The sequence below is a fragment of the Melopsittacus undulatus genome, chromosome 8, assembly GCF_012275295.1.
Source record: "Melopsittacus undulatus isolate bMelUnd1 chromosome 8, bMelUnd1.mat.Z, whole genome shotgun sequence".
In the NCBI taxonomy this organism is placed as follows: domain Eukaryota; kingdom Metazoa; phylum Chordata; class Aves; order Psittaciformes; family Psittaculidae; genus Melopsittacus; species Melopsittacus undulatus.
This window is the reverse complement of record NC_047534.1, coordinates 13,979,804-13,999,394: the sequence shown is the minus strand read 5'-3', so window position 1 is coordinate 13,999,394 and position 19,591 is coordinate 13,979,804. Positions and strand designations below refer to the sequence as shown.

Below are 19,591 nucleotides of genomic sequence, written 5' to 3'. Positions count from 1 at the left end.
TCCTTGCATAACAAGAGTAGAATAATTATGTAGCCTTTTTTTAAGTGCCAAGATTGTTAGAACACATGTTTTCAAGATTGGGATCTAAGCACAACTGGTTTTAATTGTGTGGGATTTGTAAGATTTACTGTATTTTAATTACTTACACTGATTTGACTATCAGTCACAATTTAAAATAATTCATTAGTCTGTATATGTGCAAATTTTCTTCCTGAGAACATAAATATTGTTAGCACTGTGCCACTACACAGAGAGCCAATGATGTTGCATAGTAAAGCATCATAAGAAGCTACTACATTGTGCAGTTAACATGAATAGTAACCTTTAAATGTAATTTTCCAGATAGTGGCAGAGGATCAGTTCTGTGGTCACCAAGGCAATGACATGTATGATGAAGAAAAAGTAAAATACACTGTTTTCAAAGTATTAAAAAACTCCACACTTACAGAATTTGTTCAAAATCTCTCTCAAACAATGGTAAGTTTTCTGCAGCTGAATATCTATGTGTATTTTATTAGCTTAGGATTGCTTCGTGGTCTTTTATCTTCTCTGTATTGGCAGCAGTAATAATACAGACCTTTTAACACAGAAAAACTGTTTGGATGTAGTAGAAGTATCATTGTCTGTTTGTTTGTTTGTTTCCTGTCACAATTTCTATTTATTTTAGGGATTTCCCCAGGATCAAATCAGATTATGGCCAATGCAAGCTAGAAGTAATGGAACAAAAAGACCTGCAATGTTAGATAATGAAGCAGATGGCAGTAAAACGGTAAATGTTCACTGATAGAGGACATTATTTCTGTAAATGACCCATGATTTTTAGTTCTCTAACAATGTGTACATTTGGGGCACCGGAATTTTTAGGGGTTTAATTTAACCTGTATCTGGTAAAGCTTAATATTTAAGAAGACTTGAGATCTAAGGGATTGATTTGGATGGGAGACAGGAATGTGGTCTGTGATTAATCTTCCATGAAGGAAAAAAAAAAGATCATGAATTTTTACATCCGATTTCAAACAAAAGTGTCTTTTTCAAGTCCTCCATTATTTGAGTAATGACCTCTGGATTAATGAAACGTGTTGCTTAAATTGTAAAACATTGCATCAGAGTATCACAGAAAACTGATTGGTTTCATTGTCCTTTCTCAGAAGTAATTTTCTTGCCATAATAAAAACAGCTATAGGTGTATTATTTAAATGACAAAAGAAATAGGTCAGTTTTAAATAAAATCTTATCATTTGTGCTTCATTGAAATATTTTTGGTGGTTTTATCTCTCGTCATTTCTCTTAATAAACTTCACAGAACTCCTGTCATTATTTCAACTAAAAAAATAAATCTCCCACTCATAGAATGTCAGAAAGTATCTGATGAAAATGCAGATATCTGGCTATATTCTCCAGAGACTTTTTTTTCTTCTTCCATATCTTTCTATATAGATGATTGAGCTCAGTGACAATGAAAATCCATGGACAATATTTTTGGAAACAGTAGATCCAGAGATGGCTGCTACTGGAGCAACATTACCCAAGTTTGATAAAGATCGTAAGCATATATGCTGACACTTGAGTAAACACAAAATACTTTCATGTTGGGTATATCTCAGAAAATTCACATGTTTTTAGAATCCCTGAAAAAAAAATATGTATAAACTTGGCTTATTAAAAAAATCAGCATTTAAGAATATTCTTAAGGATGCTGATAAAATTAATAAATCAGGCATGCCTTTCTTACTGTTCAAAAAAAAATTTAGTGAGGTCATATCCCCACCTCCATTCTCCAAATAAGCCTTACTTAATTTTAAGTCTTGTTTCTTAATTTGTAGATGATGTAATGTTGTTTCTGAAGATGTATGATCCGAAGACTCGGAGTTTGAATTATTGTGGACATATCTACACACCTATATCCTGTAAAATACGTGAGTACTGAAATTCAGTTTCATGGCTACAGTTGAAACTTTTTAAAGACAATGGATTGGCATATATTTTTTAGGGTTTTTTAATATTTGTTTTAATTTTATTAGTTTTAATATCACTGTCCAGGTTTTTTTTCTGTTTCAAGTGGTTTTGGTTGTGGAATTTCCTCCTGCAATAGCTTTTAAAATAACTATTCTACAACTTTTCACTATGGTCGCCTATGAGCAACTGCTCAGACTGAATTGGTGTGAGCCTTCGTTTTTATATGGGTACATGTAAAGAATTCAGCAAATGTCCATGGAGTAAAAATACTTCCATTTGTCATTTGTAATGTCTTATTTTGTTGAGTTGTACATGCTTTCTGATTTTTGTATTTAACGTGTTCATAAGAGATTAAATATTTTCTGTGGGGAAGGAGCAATGCTCTTTCATCTCTTTGATCTTGGATGGCCTTGCACGTATTTTTTTGTTGTTGTTCAGATTAAGTGGAAGGAAAACTTGAAGTCTGTCTTTAGGTTGAATGTCAATAAGGAAAGCTTTAACCTAGAAGGCTCTCAGGCATTTTTAATCTTATTTATCCAGGGTAGAAAAATAGGTTCTCTCCTTTTTGCTGGAGATCTCAGTAACAGTTAAAGTGCAACACATTTCATGTTTGTTTTCTTTTCCTATAGGTGACTTGCTTCCAGTTATGTGTGAGAGAGCAGGATTTCCACAAGAAACTAACCTTATCCTCTATGAGGTTTGGACTGATAGATTTTTTTTGTAACATTTTTGTCTTTTACATGGTATAACTAGACGGGGGAAAAGCTTTATTGGTTAAAATAAAGATTGCTGATAACAGTGGTAATTTATAAATCATAAGCACTCTGTAACATGTAGCTGTGAAGTCTGCAGTGCTGCCAGAGAATAGCAGCACACAGTTAATTTCAGAACAGATTTCAGATTAAACAACCGGAAGTGTGGCTTTAAAACCAAAAAACTTCTACATGAAGTCCTGCATGAGCAGCTTTGATGTGCTGAATCTGTGCATATGCTCTGAGTCACTGAGTTAGACAAACTAATACTACTAACATTTTTGGCCATCATATTTTCAATGCCCCCTCTTAGGCAGAGGGCATGAGAAAATGTTGCATTTTCTCTTTCCTTCCCCAAGTCCAAAGTTGGCAAACAGAGTCCTTAGTCTGCTAACATGGTTCTGCCCAACTACAGAAATAACTTTATAACTGCTGTATTTAATGAATGCTGAAAATGCAGATCTTGCTACAGCAAAGTTGTTGCTAAAGTAAGAACAAGCAATTGTTGGGTGGTTTTAATTGTGAATTTTGTTAGTAGTTACACTACTCTCTCTGGTTCCAGTGCAGCACATACACTTCCATCCTGAAAAGCAGAACTGTCAGGTACTTTACTGTGTGCCAGTCAGGGCTGTAGGTTGACTCTAGTTTGCTTGGACAGGTGGTTTTATCCCAGGAGGTCAACTTACAAGTATGTAATATGCATATAGGAATTTTATAGTAGACACATTTTTAATATGGCTATGTTTTGATTTCTTGACTTTTTTTAATTAAAAAGGCAAGTGATTTGCTATACAGAAGTACTGCACTATTAAAATAAGTGAACATAATCAGTGTTCTCTAGCTTCCTGGAAGCTGCATCCGTAGAAAACAAATCCCTGAATTTTGGAAAGTTTTTAGTGCTAACAAGATAATGCCGGATGATAAAATACTTCTGAAAATTGCAGTAAATTGAGGGAGACTCTGAAAGTAAAAATGGGCAGCCAGCGTTATCAGTAACAATTAGACGTATCTGGACCTCAGCTAAGATTACATTTGATTTTGTGTGTGTGTGTTTCAGTTGAAAGAAGATACAGGTTACTTTAATGATTTCTTCACTATTGTGACCTTTACATTTGTGTTTTATTTTTATTCTGGGATCAACAGTTTTTTGCTCTTTATTGCAGGAAGTTAAACCCAATTTAACAGAAAGGATTCAAGACTATGATGTATCTCTTGATAAAGCTCTTGATGAACTCATGGATGGTGACATCATAGTGTTTCAGAAGTATGTATTTTAAGGGGCTGGCTTATCGTTGCAGTTAAATCACCTGGTTCACTTTGAAAGCAGAACTTCTTTAACTTAGCTTTCTTAACAATAGTAGTTTTCCAGCAGTAGACATGTTCTCAGCAGTTCTCGTTTGTTTATTCAAAGGGGAAACAAAAATAAAAAATTCTACCAATATTTTAATTATCACATGCCACATTATTTAAGCAAGATAAGGTTTTGTCCCAGCTCAGAAAACTAGTAACTGTATAAATAGGTCTTAATATTACCAAAGAGTGTGGTTCAGCAGTGTGTATCAGTTCAGCAGCTTTTTACTGGGAGCCACTGTAATTCACACCCTGAATGAAGAGCCTACCAGCATTTCAGCTCTCAGGCTCACTACCATTGCCACTATACAGGGCTCTTGGCTTGGAGCTCCTTTCAGCCTAGAACTAAACTAAACTGCTTTCCCTTTTTTTCCTTTTACTCATGCTCACAGTAAGGTCCTTAGTCTGCGGTGATGAAATGCTCCCAGTTTGCCTGAGCATATGCAACTCATAGGTGTACTGGTGCTTCAACTGGAGCTTTCTCCAAGGCAAAAGGAGAACTCCTGCATCTTGTATCCATTAAAGGGATCTTTCATAAGCTTGTCAGGGCTATAAATCAGCATTTCTATGCTCTCACTCCTGATGGTCACACCCAACTGTGTTGCTCTGTTTCTCTCCATGGGCTGACAGTGGGTGGAAGCCAGCTAGTCTATCTTCAGCACTCTTACCCCAGATTATGTGAGATGAATGTATTTCTCATGTCATGCCTTGGAGCTCGCATTCCCTGTTGACCCAGTTGGTGTTATGCACCTTTGGCTGGCTGCTGACTCCTGGGTAAGTGCACAGCTTGTACCCTGGTGCTATTTCTCTGCTGAGAAGATAGGGGTACCGGTCAGTAGTGACCCAAACCAGTGTCTGTGTCAACTCTTGCTTCTGTGGTTCAAGGAGTGCTATTGTACATCTGGCCTCTGTGCAAAGCAATTAATGCAGTAGTACCTTAATACAGGAGTACCTGGAAAGCTGTGGCAACGTTAGTACAGACGTGCAGTGATGTGCCAGGGTGGGAGGGAGGGACTATATCTGCTAGAATGCTGCTGCGGAACGACCACATCCAGGGTGTTGCCAGATTGCCCAAGTGATCACAGTGTGCAAGTGTGTTTGCCCTTGCACCGCACAGAACTACTCAGGGGTGTGGGTCACTACTGACTGTATTAGTCCTACTGTGTACAAGTGGTGGCTCTTTACAGAGGTTTCTAAACTTTATTTCTTTGTATCTCAACTGTTGCTGACATACCATAGGACATGTTTCTAAAAGCCCTAACTGCTTCTGTATGTAACAGTGTGATACATAACGGTATTATTGTTTGTTTACTCTTGTAGGGATGACCCAGAAAATGATAACAGTGAACTACCAACAGCTAAAGAATACTTCCGAGACCTCTATCATCGTGTGGATGTCATTTTCTGTGATAAAACCATCCCAAATGACCCAGGCTTTGTTGTTACTTTATCCAATAGGATGAATTACTTTCAGGCACGTGTCCTGTTTGTTTCTCTGCTTTTGTTTCCTTGTTCTGAAAGTAACTTTTGCACTAGTTCACAAGTGCATTGCATTCTGCATACTTTACAAAAGAGTAGATCTGTTCTTGTACACTAGTTTTTGGATTGTGGTAATGAAAAATTTAAGGAAGCCACTAATGCTTGTGAGAAGAAAATGCTCCAAAACCCCCTAGTTTTATTAATAATGACTTATTTGACTATAGTGTTCTTTTTTGATAGGCCACTCTGCTCTTGTCAGGTAATTTCAATAGCATAATGTATCTGTGTAATGAATGACTCTGTGATTGTAGAGCAATATCACGACTGCCTGTAGTAACTCAGAATGTACCAAAAACTTTATTTGCAGGTTGCAAAGACAGTTGCACAAAGGCTTAATACGGATCCAATGCTATTACAGTTTTTCAAGTCCCAAGGGTAAGATGAATTTTCTGTGTCTAAACTATTCTTTTAAAATGCTTATTATAGTATTTTATAGATAGGTGGCAGTTACTTTGTAGCTTTTCCAGGTAGTTAACTAACTCTTGACCAGTGAAGCATTAGTGTTCTGGCATGCATGCACAGCAAGTTGCACAGTTTTAAGTGCTGCAGCGAATGGCTTTAGACCCTCAAAGAATTGTATGTTTTAGAAGAGATCTAAGTGTCACTGAAAAAAAGCTGCACTAATTGTTTAAATTTATGAACTCATTAATTGCTTCAAAACCTTACTGTATGGGACCAGTTATTAAATTAATGTACATGCTGTTTCAGTGAATGCAGATTTCCAGAACTGGGAAGAGCAGTGCACATAAAAGCAGGGTTTTTGCTGATTTTACAGGTTTAAATACAAAAGTTACTCTACTGATTATTTCCTCTCCTCCCCCAATGTCTGCAAATGAGATTTTATGAAAACTGCTATGATCTAAAGAGTTCACAGCTGCTTAAAAGGACATTTCTGGTTAAAGTGTCAGCCACAGTTGTGTAAAATTGGATTTCAGTCTGCATAAAATGATAGCAGAAAACATGTGTATTTGTTGTTACATGTATATGCTGCAGGAATAAAGCACGCACACAAATGACATAATCTTTTTGTATTCATGTAGATTGCTCTCTATTAAGCTGGTATCTCTGTCACCAGCGAGTCTGTCATCATTTGAATAGCTCTTTATAGTTGACAGTGCTGTGGTCACTCTGGAATTTGCTGTGTCATATGGCTCTACAAATTAACCTTTCACAGGCTAAAACATGTGCTGCTGTAATAGTTTCAGAGAAATGTAGGTCTGCCACCCTGTAGCATTAAAAGTGAGCTTATAAATTTCCAAGAGGGTTAACATGCACAGTAAGTTGTATTTCTGTTCCCATATGCTCACCTGTTTCTAAATGACTAAAGCACTGAATAGAATGCTGCTTAGGCTGTGCTTGCAACTATGTAAAACTGGAAGCCAGAAAAAAAAAATGTGCTTGGTGTATTAAGCAGTGGTGGATTGTAAAGGGATACTAGTGTTTTTCTTTTTCTTTCTGTAGCTATAGGGATGGCCCTGGTAATCCTCTTAGACATAATTATGAAGGTACTTTAAGAGATCTTCTGCAGTTCTTCAAGCCTAGGCAACCTAAGAAACTTTACTATCAGCAGGTAAGAGTCTTCTGTTTTTTTTGGTGTGAATTAAAAAAAAGATAATTCTACCCTGTACAAAGTATGCCTAAAGTGTTTTTCTTTTCTTCTTTAAGCTCAAAATGAAAATAACAGATTTTGAAAACAGAAGAAGTTTTAAATGCATATGGCTAAATAGCCAGTTTAGGGAAGAGGTGAGTGAAACTGGTTGTTATACACATGTTGTCATTTCTGTGTCAAAGCTGGTATGGCTGTGGTATGGCTGTGATTATGGTTTACACACTGTTGTCCCTCAACAACACAAAATTAGAACAAAGTTGTAGCTTATGTAAGGGGACAAAAAAAGCCCAACAACCAAAAAATCTCCCACAGCCAAAACCCAATAACAAATAACTGTTTAAAAGTCAGGTCAGTTCTGGAAAATTAACATAACCCAGATGTTCACTGTAATAATTATTTTATTTTGAAGGTTAATTTTTGATGAAGAATCTCCTGTATGGCTGTTTGCATTTCCAGATTTACTGATGATTTTCCTGTTTCAAATTCTCTAGGAAATAACAGTATATCCAGATAAGCATGGGTGTGTGCGGGACCTGTTAGAAGAATGTAAAAAAGTTGTAGAACTCTCTGAAAAAGGTTCAGGGAAATTAAGGTAAAGCTGGAAGATTGTGATTTCTTTTATGTGATCATGTGGATTTTACACAGAAAATTATCCATAGAATTTAAAATATTGTGGAGAACGTTATTAGCAAATAATAGTCTGATACTGTGTTAAAAAGCTTCCGGGTTCACGTTGTTAACGGAGTTATTAACTAAGAATACAAATTTTATATCATTGTTTTGTATTTCATAAAGTTACATCCTTGAGATGCATAATTTCATCGACTGTATTTGTTACCGTGCAATGTAATAATTGTTTCCAATTCCCGCATTTCATGCTGTTGTTCACTTTTTAGATGTTAAAAGCGGGGTCATTTAAAGAGAGTTTTAAAAATAATCTAAATTAGAAAACCCCTTTATTTTGTAGTTGCATGCAATGGGTTTTTGTTTTACCATGAGCCAGTAATTCCTTTAACTTCCTTTAGCTTTACAGCTTAATTTTTACTAAAGACTGAATTTAAAGTTTTACAAATACGGTTGTAGCATCTTTTTACATTCTAACTGCACTAATCCTCAATGTCTGAGAAAGAAATGTTGCATTGATTGGGTTTTTTATTTTAATTTGTTGGGGGTTTTTTTCTGCTTTAATGCTTTTCCTGTTTGTTCATTTTTAAGGCTGCTAGAAATTGTAAGTTACAAAATAATTGGTGTCCATCAGGAAGATGAGCTGTTAGAGTGTTTGTCACCTGCAACAAGTCGAACGTTTCGAATAGAGGTAAATACTACTTTCTTACAGAAACTTGAAAACTTGACTCTGAGAGAAGAAACTCTCTGAAGTGGTAATTCTCCTTTGCTGGATTCTGATTTTTAAATAGTGTGATACATGCAGCAAGCTAGATTATGTTATAATATGGATGTGTTTTTAAAGATAGTAACTTCTAAAACTTTTCCTTTGTTCTGCTTCCCTATAATAATTTCATTTTTGATTTTTTCTATGTAATGTTTATTATTGCATGAAGACTTAGCAAGGGCCTGTGCATAGGCCATTTGCTGCCTTACCAATAATTCCAGTTTGAGTACTTATGATATAAATGTTTATGCTTAGAACCTGCTTTCATACTCTGAAGTTAAGTGTTCAAGAATACTTCGTTTCCTTTTCTGTTAAATTTGAGCTTCTTGAGACAAATTTGAGCCTTACAGTGTGACTTATTTTTTTCTTTTAAACATTTCATCATTCAAATCTGTTAACTTGCCTCAAAGATCAGAAATTTAAAAAAAAAAGTTTCCAGTGTAAACTTAATGAGGAGATGACAGGAGGGCTTGAGGTACTGCTGTCAGCTACTGCTATGGCTGACAGATGATTGTATGTCCAAAATGCCAATTGAGAAAGCCAGGACAGTATTTACTGAGTTAGGGAAGCTGAAATACAGTCCTGCCAGGGGTGAGCAACACCTGAAAAAAAACTATGTCAGACAGCATGGTTCTTTTGATTGCATTCAAATAGTCTTGTTTACATCAGTAACAGTGCATGAGTTATGCTGTTAGTTACTTGATAAGTTACTTTTTCGGGAAGTTTCAGCTGACTGCAGTTATAACTTTATGTCTGGATCTAGGAAATTCCTCTGGACCAGGTAGATATAGATAAAGAAAATGAGATGCTAATCACAGTGGCACATTTCCACAAAGAGGTTTTTGGGACATTTGGAATTCCATTCTTGCTGAGGATACACCAGGTACAGTATGCCTTCCTTTTTCTCCCCATGGGATTATACTGATGATGTTTTCTTAAAGTAATGTCGAAGAAATCATAACAAGTGTATAGAAAAATATTGCTCTAGTATAAAAGGTTCTGCTCCATATATGCTTTTTTCTATTTAAATCGTTTACCATCTCAGTTCTCTTGTACATATACAGACTATTTCGTGTTTCAGTATGTGCAATATCTAGAAACAATTAATTGCATTGGCCAAGGACTTGAAATGCTATTAAAACAGTACTACCCTTGACCCTCCTCTAAACCTTCCTTCCCCTCTCCAACAAAACAGAATCCTATTTCTAGTACCACTTTAATAACTGTGGTTCAGACTTGTTGGCAAAAGTAGCTAGGCAGTGGTTGCTTGGTTTCTTACTGAGACACGTGATGATGGAAAATGAGTTTGCTTCCTTCAACGTTTTCTAAGATGACATTGCATTTCCTAGCTTCTGTGATTCAATGTGCTTTATCTTCTAGGGCTTGAAGCAAATACAAGCATGAAAGCTCATTTTGAAAGCTTTATTTAAATTCTTAAGGTTTTTTATGTGATGCTGCTCCAGCTGAATGTCATAGAGATTCTTTGAATATCAGAGCGTGTATTTCTGGGGAAGTTAGCAATTTGCTTCTAATCTAACGTTAATTAGTTCGTATGAAAATTACCTACTTTTCCTAGAAGTTGGGGAATGAGAAATAAATTCACATCTCTGCATCGCATAGAATTTTACTGTATTTCTATTTTTTTTTATCAATATGAAGTAAAACCTGCATGTTGATTTCTGGTGAAAACCATTTGCAGTGCTTCTACAGCAGTGTGTGTATATATATGTAATATATATATAATATACATATTATATATGTATATTATTGATCTTTAAATTGATGGTATCCATCACTTTTTTTGGCAGCTTACATATACAGCATGCAGAAACACACAATAAATGGTTATTGATTGAGTGGGAGCATCACAGGTGTAGAGGTTTCTCAAAAGCGATGTGCTTAGAAAGAATATGTAAATTTTATTTTTCCAAGTTCTGATTTTGCTGCTAATATTCTAACTTTGTTTCTTAACTTTAACCTGACTTGCACATATCATCAGCAGTGCTTGGTTGATCTATGGGACAGTTACTGATTCATGATTATGCAAAGACTTAAAGCGGATGAGTTTACAGCAAGTTTTATGTTGTTATTCCATATTTCAGAGGATGATGTTGACACTTGTGTGGTTTTGTAAATAACTGAGAGATTAAGGCAGTGTTTTTCAACGAAGGTTGAAGCAGGAAATACTAACAATATCCCTGTATTTTTCTGATACTGAACATTTCGTTGATATTTTTAGGGTGAACACTTCAGAGAGGTTATGAAGCGGATTCAGACAATGCTGGACATACAAGAAAAAGAATTTGAAAAGGTAATGGCCAGTTGTGAGAGTTTAATTGCTGATTATAGACCCTAAAGGAGTTTATTTTAAGAAGTTGAAACACCACAGAATTGGGATAAGTGTAAATTTTGATCAATTGAACAGTTGTTTGACTTAATAATGCTTTTTCCTGAGAATTAGTAGGTAGGATGTGTAGAAATATTTCTGTCCTGCATCAAAAGAGGTACTTGGCAAAACATTAAAGTAGCCTACGAAAGTTTAGATGGTGCAGGACCCCTAGAAGCCACTTACTTCAGGTTCCTCCTTGGAGCAGAACTAGCTTAAAGTTATCTGAGATTGCTCAGGGTCTTACCTTGTTGCAATTTGAAAACTGCCAGGGATGGATATCGTGTCATGTTCTGGACCCTGTATGTTACAGCATTACCACAGTCATTGTGAAGACTTTGGTTTTCCTTATATGTAATCAGAATTTTTAATTTTGCAACTTCTTGTGATGGTTGCCTGTTGTCTTTTTGCTGTAGAGCTCTTTGAGAAAAGTCTGTTCCTGTTGTAACATCCCACAGTTGGTGGAAGACTGGATGCCCCTATTAGCCTTTTCTTTGGGCTGAACAGATCCATTTCCCTTAACTTCTTGTATGTTCCAGCCCCCCCCAGATGCTTGCTAGACTTGCTGCAATTTGTTGCCATCTCTTTTTCCCTGGAGGGCCTGAACCTGGACACAGTACTCCAGAAGCAGGTTCATGATTTCCTGAGCATTCATTTTCTCCCATTATGCAGGTTATTGAGCATTTTAAACAGGATTAGCCTTTATCAACCCCTGAAGGATACTACTTCGAGTGAGCTGCAAGTTAGACTGTGAAATTAGATCTGAAGGATTTGTTTTAATGTGATATCTTACCAGCTGTTTTTTTGGGTTTTTTCCCCTTTTCACAGTTTAAATTTGCAATTGTAATGATGGGCCGACACCAATATCTCAATGAAGATGAGTATGAAGTGAACTTGAAAGACTTTGAGCCCCAACCTGGTAAGTTCTTAGATAACCTCACTATTATTTTAACCTGCTGAAGTTGCTCTGCCAGTTGTTATAATGTGATTGTTCTTCACTCAGGATGCAGAAATGGTTTGTTCCTTGTATATAAAAGTATTTATATACACTTGTGCACACACTTAAGTGTATATGTTAGTCTGAGAATTTGTATTTTATAGGCATACAAATAACTAAATCTGTTTCCTTCCAAATAGAAAGTTTGTATTTGAGTAACTAAATGGGTCAATATCAACATATTTTACAGAAGAGAGTAACAACATCAGTTGTATCTTATCTATACTGTCCATCTGCTCCTTTTTATGTTAGATTCTGACATTGTTACTGAAGTATACGCTCATTTTATTGCATTAAGGTGCCTTATCGTAAGATCCTTATTTTGAATGTGCTGCAAAGAGGTATTTGAGCTCTCATATTCACTGAAGATACTTCTTTATTCTTGATATCTTCAATGAATCTGGAGAATCTTAACAAGAATATTGTGAATGTGAATAGGGTGCTGTTTAGATTATTTTTGTAAGAGCTGATCGGCCAAGCTACAAATGCAGGTATGTTCTGAATTTGACTGTGAATGGTCTCCCATCCTGCTTACTTGGCCAATGTTTAAAGCTATATTCTTGGAGGGATTTACACATGGGAGAAACTAGGTTAATAATTCAAAAATTCCACCACAGTGGAATTTGAGAGTTTCAGTTGGGAATGGCACCATTGAATCTGCAGTCAGGGCTCTGTTGAAAGCCGTGAATTCATTTGGGTATTTCCACCCCTAGTTTAGCTGAGTGTTCCTTTTTGTGAGCTGGTAGAAATGAGATTGAGGACATCTTGCTCTACAGTTCTGTTTTTCTGACAGTTACAAGCTCTGTCTTTTGTTGGCAGGTTATGCTTAGGACCAGACTTTCACTCAGTTTTTTTTCAAGCTGTGTTCTGGATTTATGTAACAGTTGTGACTAAATCATGTAACTGCCCCTTTATTTCAAAACCCACAGAGAGTGAGACCTATACTGAGTATTTTGCAGGAACCTAGCAAAACATTCTCTGGTTGTGGTATGTTACACAGCCAGGTTTATGTCTGTGAATACAAGAGGACTTGCCAAAGCTTTGAATGCCTGCATCTGTCTGCATAAGTCGTCTGTGAGCAGAGGCACGTGTCACTGGAGAAATCTCTTTTTCTGCAGTAGCTGTGAGGAGTGTCTGGATGATGAACTTGGGGTGGACAGTTTTCCATGGGCACATAAACTCTCTCTTGTATGCTCAGAGCAGGCAGCATCTTGATTTTCTTCTGTGAGTCATCTTCCATAGGGCAAGGCAATAGTCTGGAACTGTTGGACGTTCTGAACAACGTAGAGCCAATATTGCCAAAACAATATGAAAGGCTAACCAGGTAACTAGGTCAAGCATACAGAACATGGCAGAAATTGGAAAAGGGAAAGCTTGAACTGTTTGTAAGAGTTGTAGGGAATGAGATATTAAAGGGCTTTAGTTTAAGAGCTCATGGGAAGTTGCTCCTTTGATAGAGTTCATCCCACCACCCGTGGAATTACTGTGTGGGGTGATATGATGCTCTGATGCTTTTAAAGTAGCATTTCAAGGAGTGGGGCTCACATGTTTCTACAAATACCAAATTTGAACACATGCTGGACTGATTAAACCAAAGCTTTGGCATTCTCTAATTTGATTGATGTAGCTGGTGTCAATAGTTTCCATCTGGTTTTACAAAGATGCACTCTAGCAACAATTGTACTGGCACTAAGTGTAGGACTTAATTTCTTTCTTTAAAAGACATTCAGGTGATCTCAGCAAGATTGGCAGTTCTGGTTTATGTTTGGCATTGACTATTATGTCAAAGAAAATGATAAATACTTTTGACTGAAGAAAATATACCCAAAAATGCAGATGCAGGCAACCAGAAAGGTCAAGTGGTTTATGCTTTAGTGGTTGCAGTTGATGGCTTTGAATGTAGGAGTGTGCTTGTCTTGCTGGCGGGCTATTTAGTTTCTGCCTTTATCATTTCACTTCAAAGCACATTTGATGCTCTGCATTGAGGACATCTTAAAAGAGAATTTTTCCCATTTGCAAGAAGTATGTGGACTGTGGATTTTCATGAAAAATGGTTGTAGATAAAACCCTATTGGGTTGAACAAGAGAAAAAAAAATCTGTATGCTTTCCATACAGCCTAAATATGACTTAAGTTTTTTTCCTCAGAAGACAAAGAGGAGGTCAGTTACATGACTTATTAATGGATTGTTTGCATTTTACATTAATTTAACAAATATTCTCACTTAAACCAGGTGATAAGAATAAATTAATATAGCAGAGAGAACTTCTAGTATGGCAAAGACTGTATGCTGTCATATTTGGATGCTGGATGCCTTCCTGTTTCAGAGGCTCAGCACTTTGGTGGAGGCTGGTACTTCAGTGTGCCTATGGCTGTAAATTATAACAGCAGTTCTCCTTAGTGCCCACTTCACTGCTGTGAGCTCCTGTAAGTGATTGAAGAGAAGTCTGCTACCTGATCCAGAAATGGCTGTCAAATGTGTTCTTGGAAGAAAAGCAGTGATCAGGAATGCCGCCCTATTGGCTGTGGACTATAGGGTTATTCTACAGTCCTCTTCTATATACATTGGGATTTCTTGCAAACTGTGAACAGGACACACATCACTAGTTTATGTAAAGGAAACTTTCAAATTTAATTTTAAAGCTTACTATTTTTTTTCTCTTTTCTTTTCTAGGCAACATGTCTCATCCAAGGCCATGGCTAGGGCTTGACCATTTCAATAAAGCCCCAAAGAGAAGTCGCTACACTTACCTTGAAAAAGCTATTAAAATCCATAACTGACTTACTTAACCAGATTGTCAAGGCAAGGGACAAAAATAAGTGTGTGTGTGCACCTTTTTAACAACTGTAGAACTTTGGTACACGTGCACTATATCTGAAGTCTTCAGCAAGAGGATTTGCTGCTGATGTTAATTTTATTTTGTTGAGGCTGTTCAGTTTGGCTTCTCTGTATCTATTGACTGCCCTTTTTGAGCAAAATGAAGGTGTTTTTATAAAGCTTGGATGCCAATGAGAGTTATTTTATGGTAAACATAATGCAAGGCAATTGTCAGCATAATGAGGGAAGAGTTTAGTAGAACAGTTGACATTGGCAAAATATTTGTCTGTAGTACGTTTATAGATGGCATAAGCTGGCTGGCTGCCCATCCCAGTATGGTGTTCACCATCACTGCAGCTAGTAAGTCTTATGTTTAGACTCACATCAGATTTATTTCCTTCAGTTATACTTTAAATGACATTTTTGTGCATTTGTAAATGCAAAAAACTCACATCATCAATAAATAGCAATCTCTACTTCATTGTGTACATTGTTGGCACTTATTCGGGATTTTTGTCTCCTCCAGCTGCATAGACTCTTTTGTAATAAACTAGTTTTCATTTAATTTAGTCACTACTTTGCGTCCCGTTTTGCCAAGTGGATATCCCGAGTCATAAAAAGAAAGATATTTGGGTCTTTTTATTAAATTTTCAACCATTGATAAACACTGTTGCGATTTGTTTTGCCGTCTTCTGGCAAATAGAATGACACTCAAAAGTTGGCAAAAGCAAGAGAAAAGATTATAAATACCATTAATTTAGTTACCATAGGAAGAGATGGGGAAAACACAGGAACTAGCCTTTTAGCACAGAGGGCATGCTCACTAGTGTTTAGTAAGCTGTTGACTTTGTATAAAACAGGAGGAATAAAAAAAAAAAAAGAAAAAAAAAAGAAAAGATGGAATTGTATATTTAATGACTGAACATGTACAATTTAACACTTGGAGGTTAATTTTATTGGGTGAGTCTGCAAGTGAATTTCACTGATGTTGATATTCATTGTGTGTAGTTTTATTTCAGTCCCCAGACTGCTTCCTTTTCTTTTGGAGCTAATGCCAGCCGCGTGTCTAGTTTTGAGTGCAGTAAAGATAGAATCAGCAATTCACACTTAATTTTACATTCTTTTCCAGTATTTTATTTTGTTTCTGTAGCCGCAGTGTACAACAACTCTTCCTGTATATTGCCTTTTTTTGCTGGAAAATGTTGTATGTTGAATAAAATTTTCTATAAAATTTTTTTCGGTGAGTGATGACATGGACGTTGAAGAAGATTTTTCCTCTCCTTGGAAATAGAGTTTTGGGAACTGTTTTTATTTGTGAGGTTTTGCTAAAGGTGTGGTGTTTTGTTTTATTTTCTTAAGTGTTAACAATAGTGTAACCCTCATGTTGTTTGTTTTGGGGAAGATTTGTGGGATTTTGTCTCGTTGTTTTGGGTTTGGAGGGGCTTTTTTGTTTTGCTTTTGTTTTGTACTTCCTATCTCGTCAAATTTGAGCTTAATCAATAAAAGGTTTTCCAGGGAGGAGCCATGTACAAATAAGACAAATGGAAGAACTTATTTTACTAGTTCATTTGTAAAGCTTGTAGTAGAGTTTTTGTGGTAGACTTGACTCTGCCTGCCTGTACAAAATTTTGTGGTCCAGATTCTCAAGTCTAATACTTTAAATGCTGTAAAGTGAAATCTGGAGTCTTAAAGGTAAGCTTCCTAAATAGAGTAATAGATTCCCACTGTAATGTGTTCCCTGTATTCATAATCAAAACAGAAAATGCTTAGAAGCTTCCCTTTCTCAGACCTGTCAGTAAACATTTAGTAGGGGGTGAGTACATGTGATGGCCTTTATACCTTTTTCTGAGGTGGATTCTGCTGATTACTGAAAACACCAGCAAGGATTTTTAAATTTAAAGATCTAATTCATTCTTTTAGCTTTAAAATAATTAATTGCTCAAGTTTTAGGCATGTTTGGGTTTTGTCTGTTTGTTTTAATTTATATCTTTTAGTGCTTTTAACTGTCTCCGATTTCTAGTCAAGGCTTTTCTTTTTTTACCTGAGTGCAGAGCTTCCAGGTAGAGGGAAGTGTTTTAAATGACTTGCCTTAAGTGGATAAAGTTTTCCTTTAATTTGTATTTGCATCAAAGTGGTGAGAATTACACCCCATCCAACTGGTGTTCTTACTAGTCCTTGGATTGTCTCTGCAGGCTTTCAGCAAATGATAGGATTTGTATTCAAAACATTTTGGTAAAATCAGAGACTCTGGTCAGCAGTAGTAAGCCCTAATTATGTTTTGTGACTTTAATGTTACAGTAACTGATCTAAAATTGAGCTTGTAGCCAAATGTCACTATTTTTTCACGTTCATGCATAGGATGTTGGAATCTTTTAGGAAATACCTAAAGGAATCAATACTTCCTATTTCAGAAGAGAATACCACTAACGAAGTAAATTTTGGGTGCCTTTTGATTTTTTAGGTGACGAGTTTTAACGTGCTTCAGTGTTTGTGCTGTTCCCTCGCTAGTTTTGAAGAGAGGATACATTCAGGCATTCCAGATGTAGTTCTCAATAACTGAAGGTTTTTAATGAAAAAATAAAGTAATTTTTTTTTTTGGAGCACAAGTAACTTGCTCAAAAGTGGAAACACCTATGAAGAGAAGAGGAAGACAGGAGGTTTCTCAGGTGCAGTATATTTAGTTCATTCTAAAAACATTTACAAGAATACAGTCCTCAAAATCACAGTTCTTTCAGATTTTTTATTCAGATTTTGGAATTGTCTGGATAATAAGCAATGAATGCATTAAATGAAGTTAATATAAGTGTTAAGCAATAAGGATGTAATTTCATGGTACAGATCATCAGAACAAAATGATGTTAAATGGCCCATCTGAATGCTCCCTAGGAAAATAGCACGCATTGTTCCTGTAGATTTACATAGTGCCTTTTATCCTAAAGGAGTCCAAAGCATTCTCTGAGATCTAAGCAAATCACACCAGTGACATAGCTGCTGATTAGAGGGTGATAGCCAAGAGAGTGATATACCCTGTGTACAAGAAGGCCTACTGAGCAACACCTGGACAAACCTGTGCTGCCCCAGGATGCGTTGGAGGGATCAGGCCAATGTGCCGCAGGATGTGCCGAACGTGCAGTGCCTCCTGCGTACTGGATCTACCTCAGCTGCTGCCCCTCCAGAGCTGGCATGCCAGCATCCTGCCCACATCCCATCCAGAATCCCACTGGAGCTCGGACCCCGTGCCCTGTGGGCTCTGTGCTGGCTGCAGGTGTCAGGGCCCAAATACAAGCTGTGCCGTAGTTTTGCTGGTGAATATCCTTTGTGAGAAATCATTTTCTGTAAGAACTGTACATACTGTAAATAAAGTAGACTAGGATAAACACTGGATTGGTGTCCTGTCTCTTCATTTTAGAGAAGATTGGATGTGAAAGCTAATGAGTCGCTCAGAAGTTGGGGTGATTTTGGTTAGACCAAGGAGATAAATCCTGCAAAATTCAGCTGACCTGTGTGTTAAGAATGACATTCACAGTGTAGGGAGAGCTGGCCACAAGGCAAATGCTGACTTCTGTGGCAGTTCCCAGTTTTTGATCTCGTTTTTTCTTGGAGGAACTAAACAATGATTTGGATATTGAGGCAGAGAGCATCAGTGTTTGGTGTGTGAATGCTGTGGTGTCATTTATTGTTGGCTTTTAAACCAGCCTGGTCTTTAGAGTCAGAAAAAAGGGGAAATACTCAAGTGTGCTGTGCCCAAATCTGTGCTCAATATCATTTCTGTCCCAGGTGATGTTGAAGTTAGCCATGTACCAAGCACAGCAACAGTAAATTATATTTGCTAACCATCAGGCTGTGCCTGGAAGCCTGCATTTTGTTATTAAATACTTTACTGTATTGTATTATATTGTTGCTTAAACATCTCCAACTATTGGTGTAAAAATGATCCAACTACTTCTGTTAAATGATTCCTGCACATCTTAAATCATACAAATAATTTCTTATGTATATATTCATGTGGGTTTTTGCTGTCACCTTTTCTCCTGTTACTGGTTCGATAGATTCTTTACTATTACTTAACAGCAAATCTTGGTGTTTCACAGCCAGATTTTAAAATGAAGAAAAATCCTAACATTTAACAATAATGTGTGAAATGGCATGAAAACTGTTGGGCTGACATCTCCATGACTGCTTGTCGATTTAATCCATGTAGTATTATTTCACCCTGGGTTGATGTAGGTTGGGTCCCCAGTGGATGGGGCATTACTGACCTGGTACAACAGAAGGCACTTACAATTATACCACTGGATGGGGAGGTGGAACGTGGCAGCCTCGACAGAAATGCCTCCTTTGAGGAATTGCACTGTGGAGCCTGTGCTCTTGGAGGTAGTGAGTTTTGAAGTGTGCATACACCAGTAACACACAGGTGATGGGTCCACATGGCTTGCTTTGGCTGCTGCTGTGCTGAAGTCCTGAGGAGGTCCAGGTCTGCTCTAGGCGCTATTTCTTAGTCTGTGATGCTCATCAGCACGGGTTAGCCCGTAGAGCTGCAGATGTGCGGCATGCTGAATCATGCTGTGCTTGCTCTACTGACTGTGCTTGGCCTAGTAGCCACGGTTTCCTTCAGCAGCATCCCTCAGTGCTGCTGCTCTCACCTTCAGCAGGTCACCGGGCCTGTTTGTGGTGCCTGGCACGCTGCCCCAGCCTGGTCTCCCTCTCTTTTCTGAACTGCTTGGAAAGGAAGACGCTCGCCTTACGTTATCGCTGGCGTTGATCCCATGTGCTTGTTTCGGTCAGGAGCATGGCT

The 19,591-nt window shown here is 37.1% G+C and overlaps 1 protein-coding gene across 1 annotated transcript in view; it reads left to right on the top strand.

The window, feature by feature from the left end:
• USP7 (ubiquitin specific peptidase 7) overlaps window positions 1-16,031 on the top strand; it is a 72,896-nt gene extending 56,865 nt beyond the window's left edge. The window contains exons 16-31 of the mRNA XM_034065644.1: window positions 343-477; window positions 668-769; window positions 1,438-1,543; window positions 1,824-1,916; window positions 2,586-2,653; window positions 3,872-3,972; window positions 5,379-5,532; window positions 5,905-5,972; window positions 7,059-7,167; window positions 7,263-7,340; window positions 7,698-7,798; window positions 8,422-8,521; window positions 9,360-9,479; window positions 10,836-10,907; window positions 11,811-11,901; window positions 14,653-16,031. Of these exons, the coding sequence (XP_033921535.1) occupies window positions 343-477; window positions 668-769; window positions 1,438-1,543; window positions 1,824-1,916; window positions 2,586-2,653; window positions 3,872-3,972; window positions 5,379-5,532; window positions 5,905-5,972; window positions 7,059-7,167; window positions 7,263-7,340; window positions 7,698-7,798; window positions 8,422-8,521; window positions 9,360-9,479; window positions 10,836-10,907; window positions 11,811-11,901; window positions 14,653-14,759 (1,605 nt within the window). The 3' untranslated portion in view covers window positions 14,760-16,031. The remainder of the gene's footprint in view (window positions 1-342; window positions 478-667; window positions 770-1,437; window positions 1,544-1,823; window positions 1,917-2,585; window positions 2,654-3,871; window positions 3,973-5,378; window positions 5,533-5,904; window positions 5,973-7,058; window positions 7,168-7,262; window positions 7,341-7,697; window positions 7,799-8,421; window positions 8,522-9,359; window positions 9,480-10,835; window positions 10,908-11,810; window positions 11,902-14,652) is intronic.
• Window positions 16,032-19,591: the final 3,560 nt, after the last annotated feature.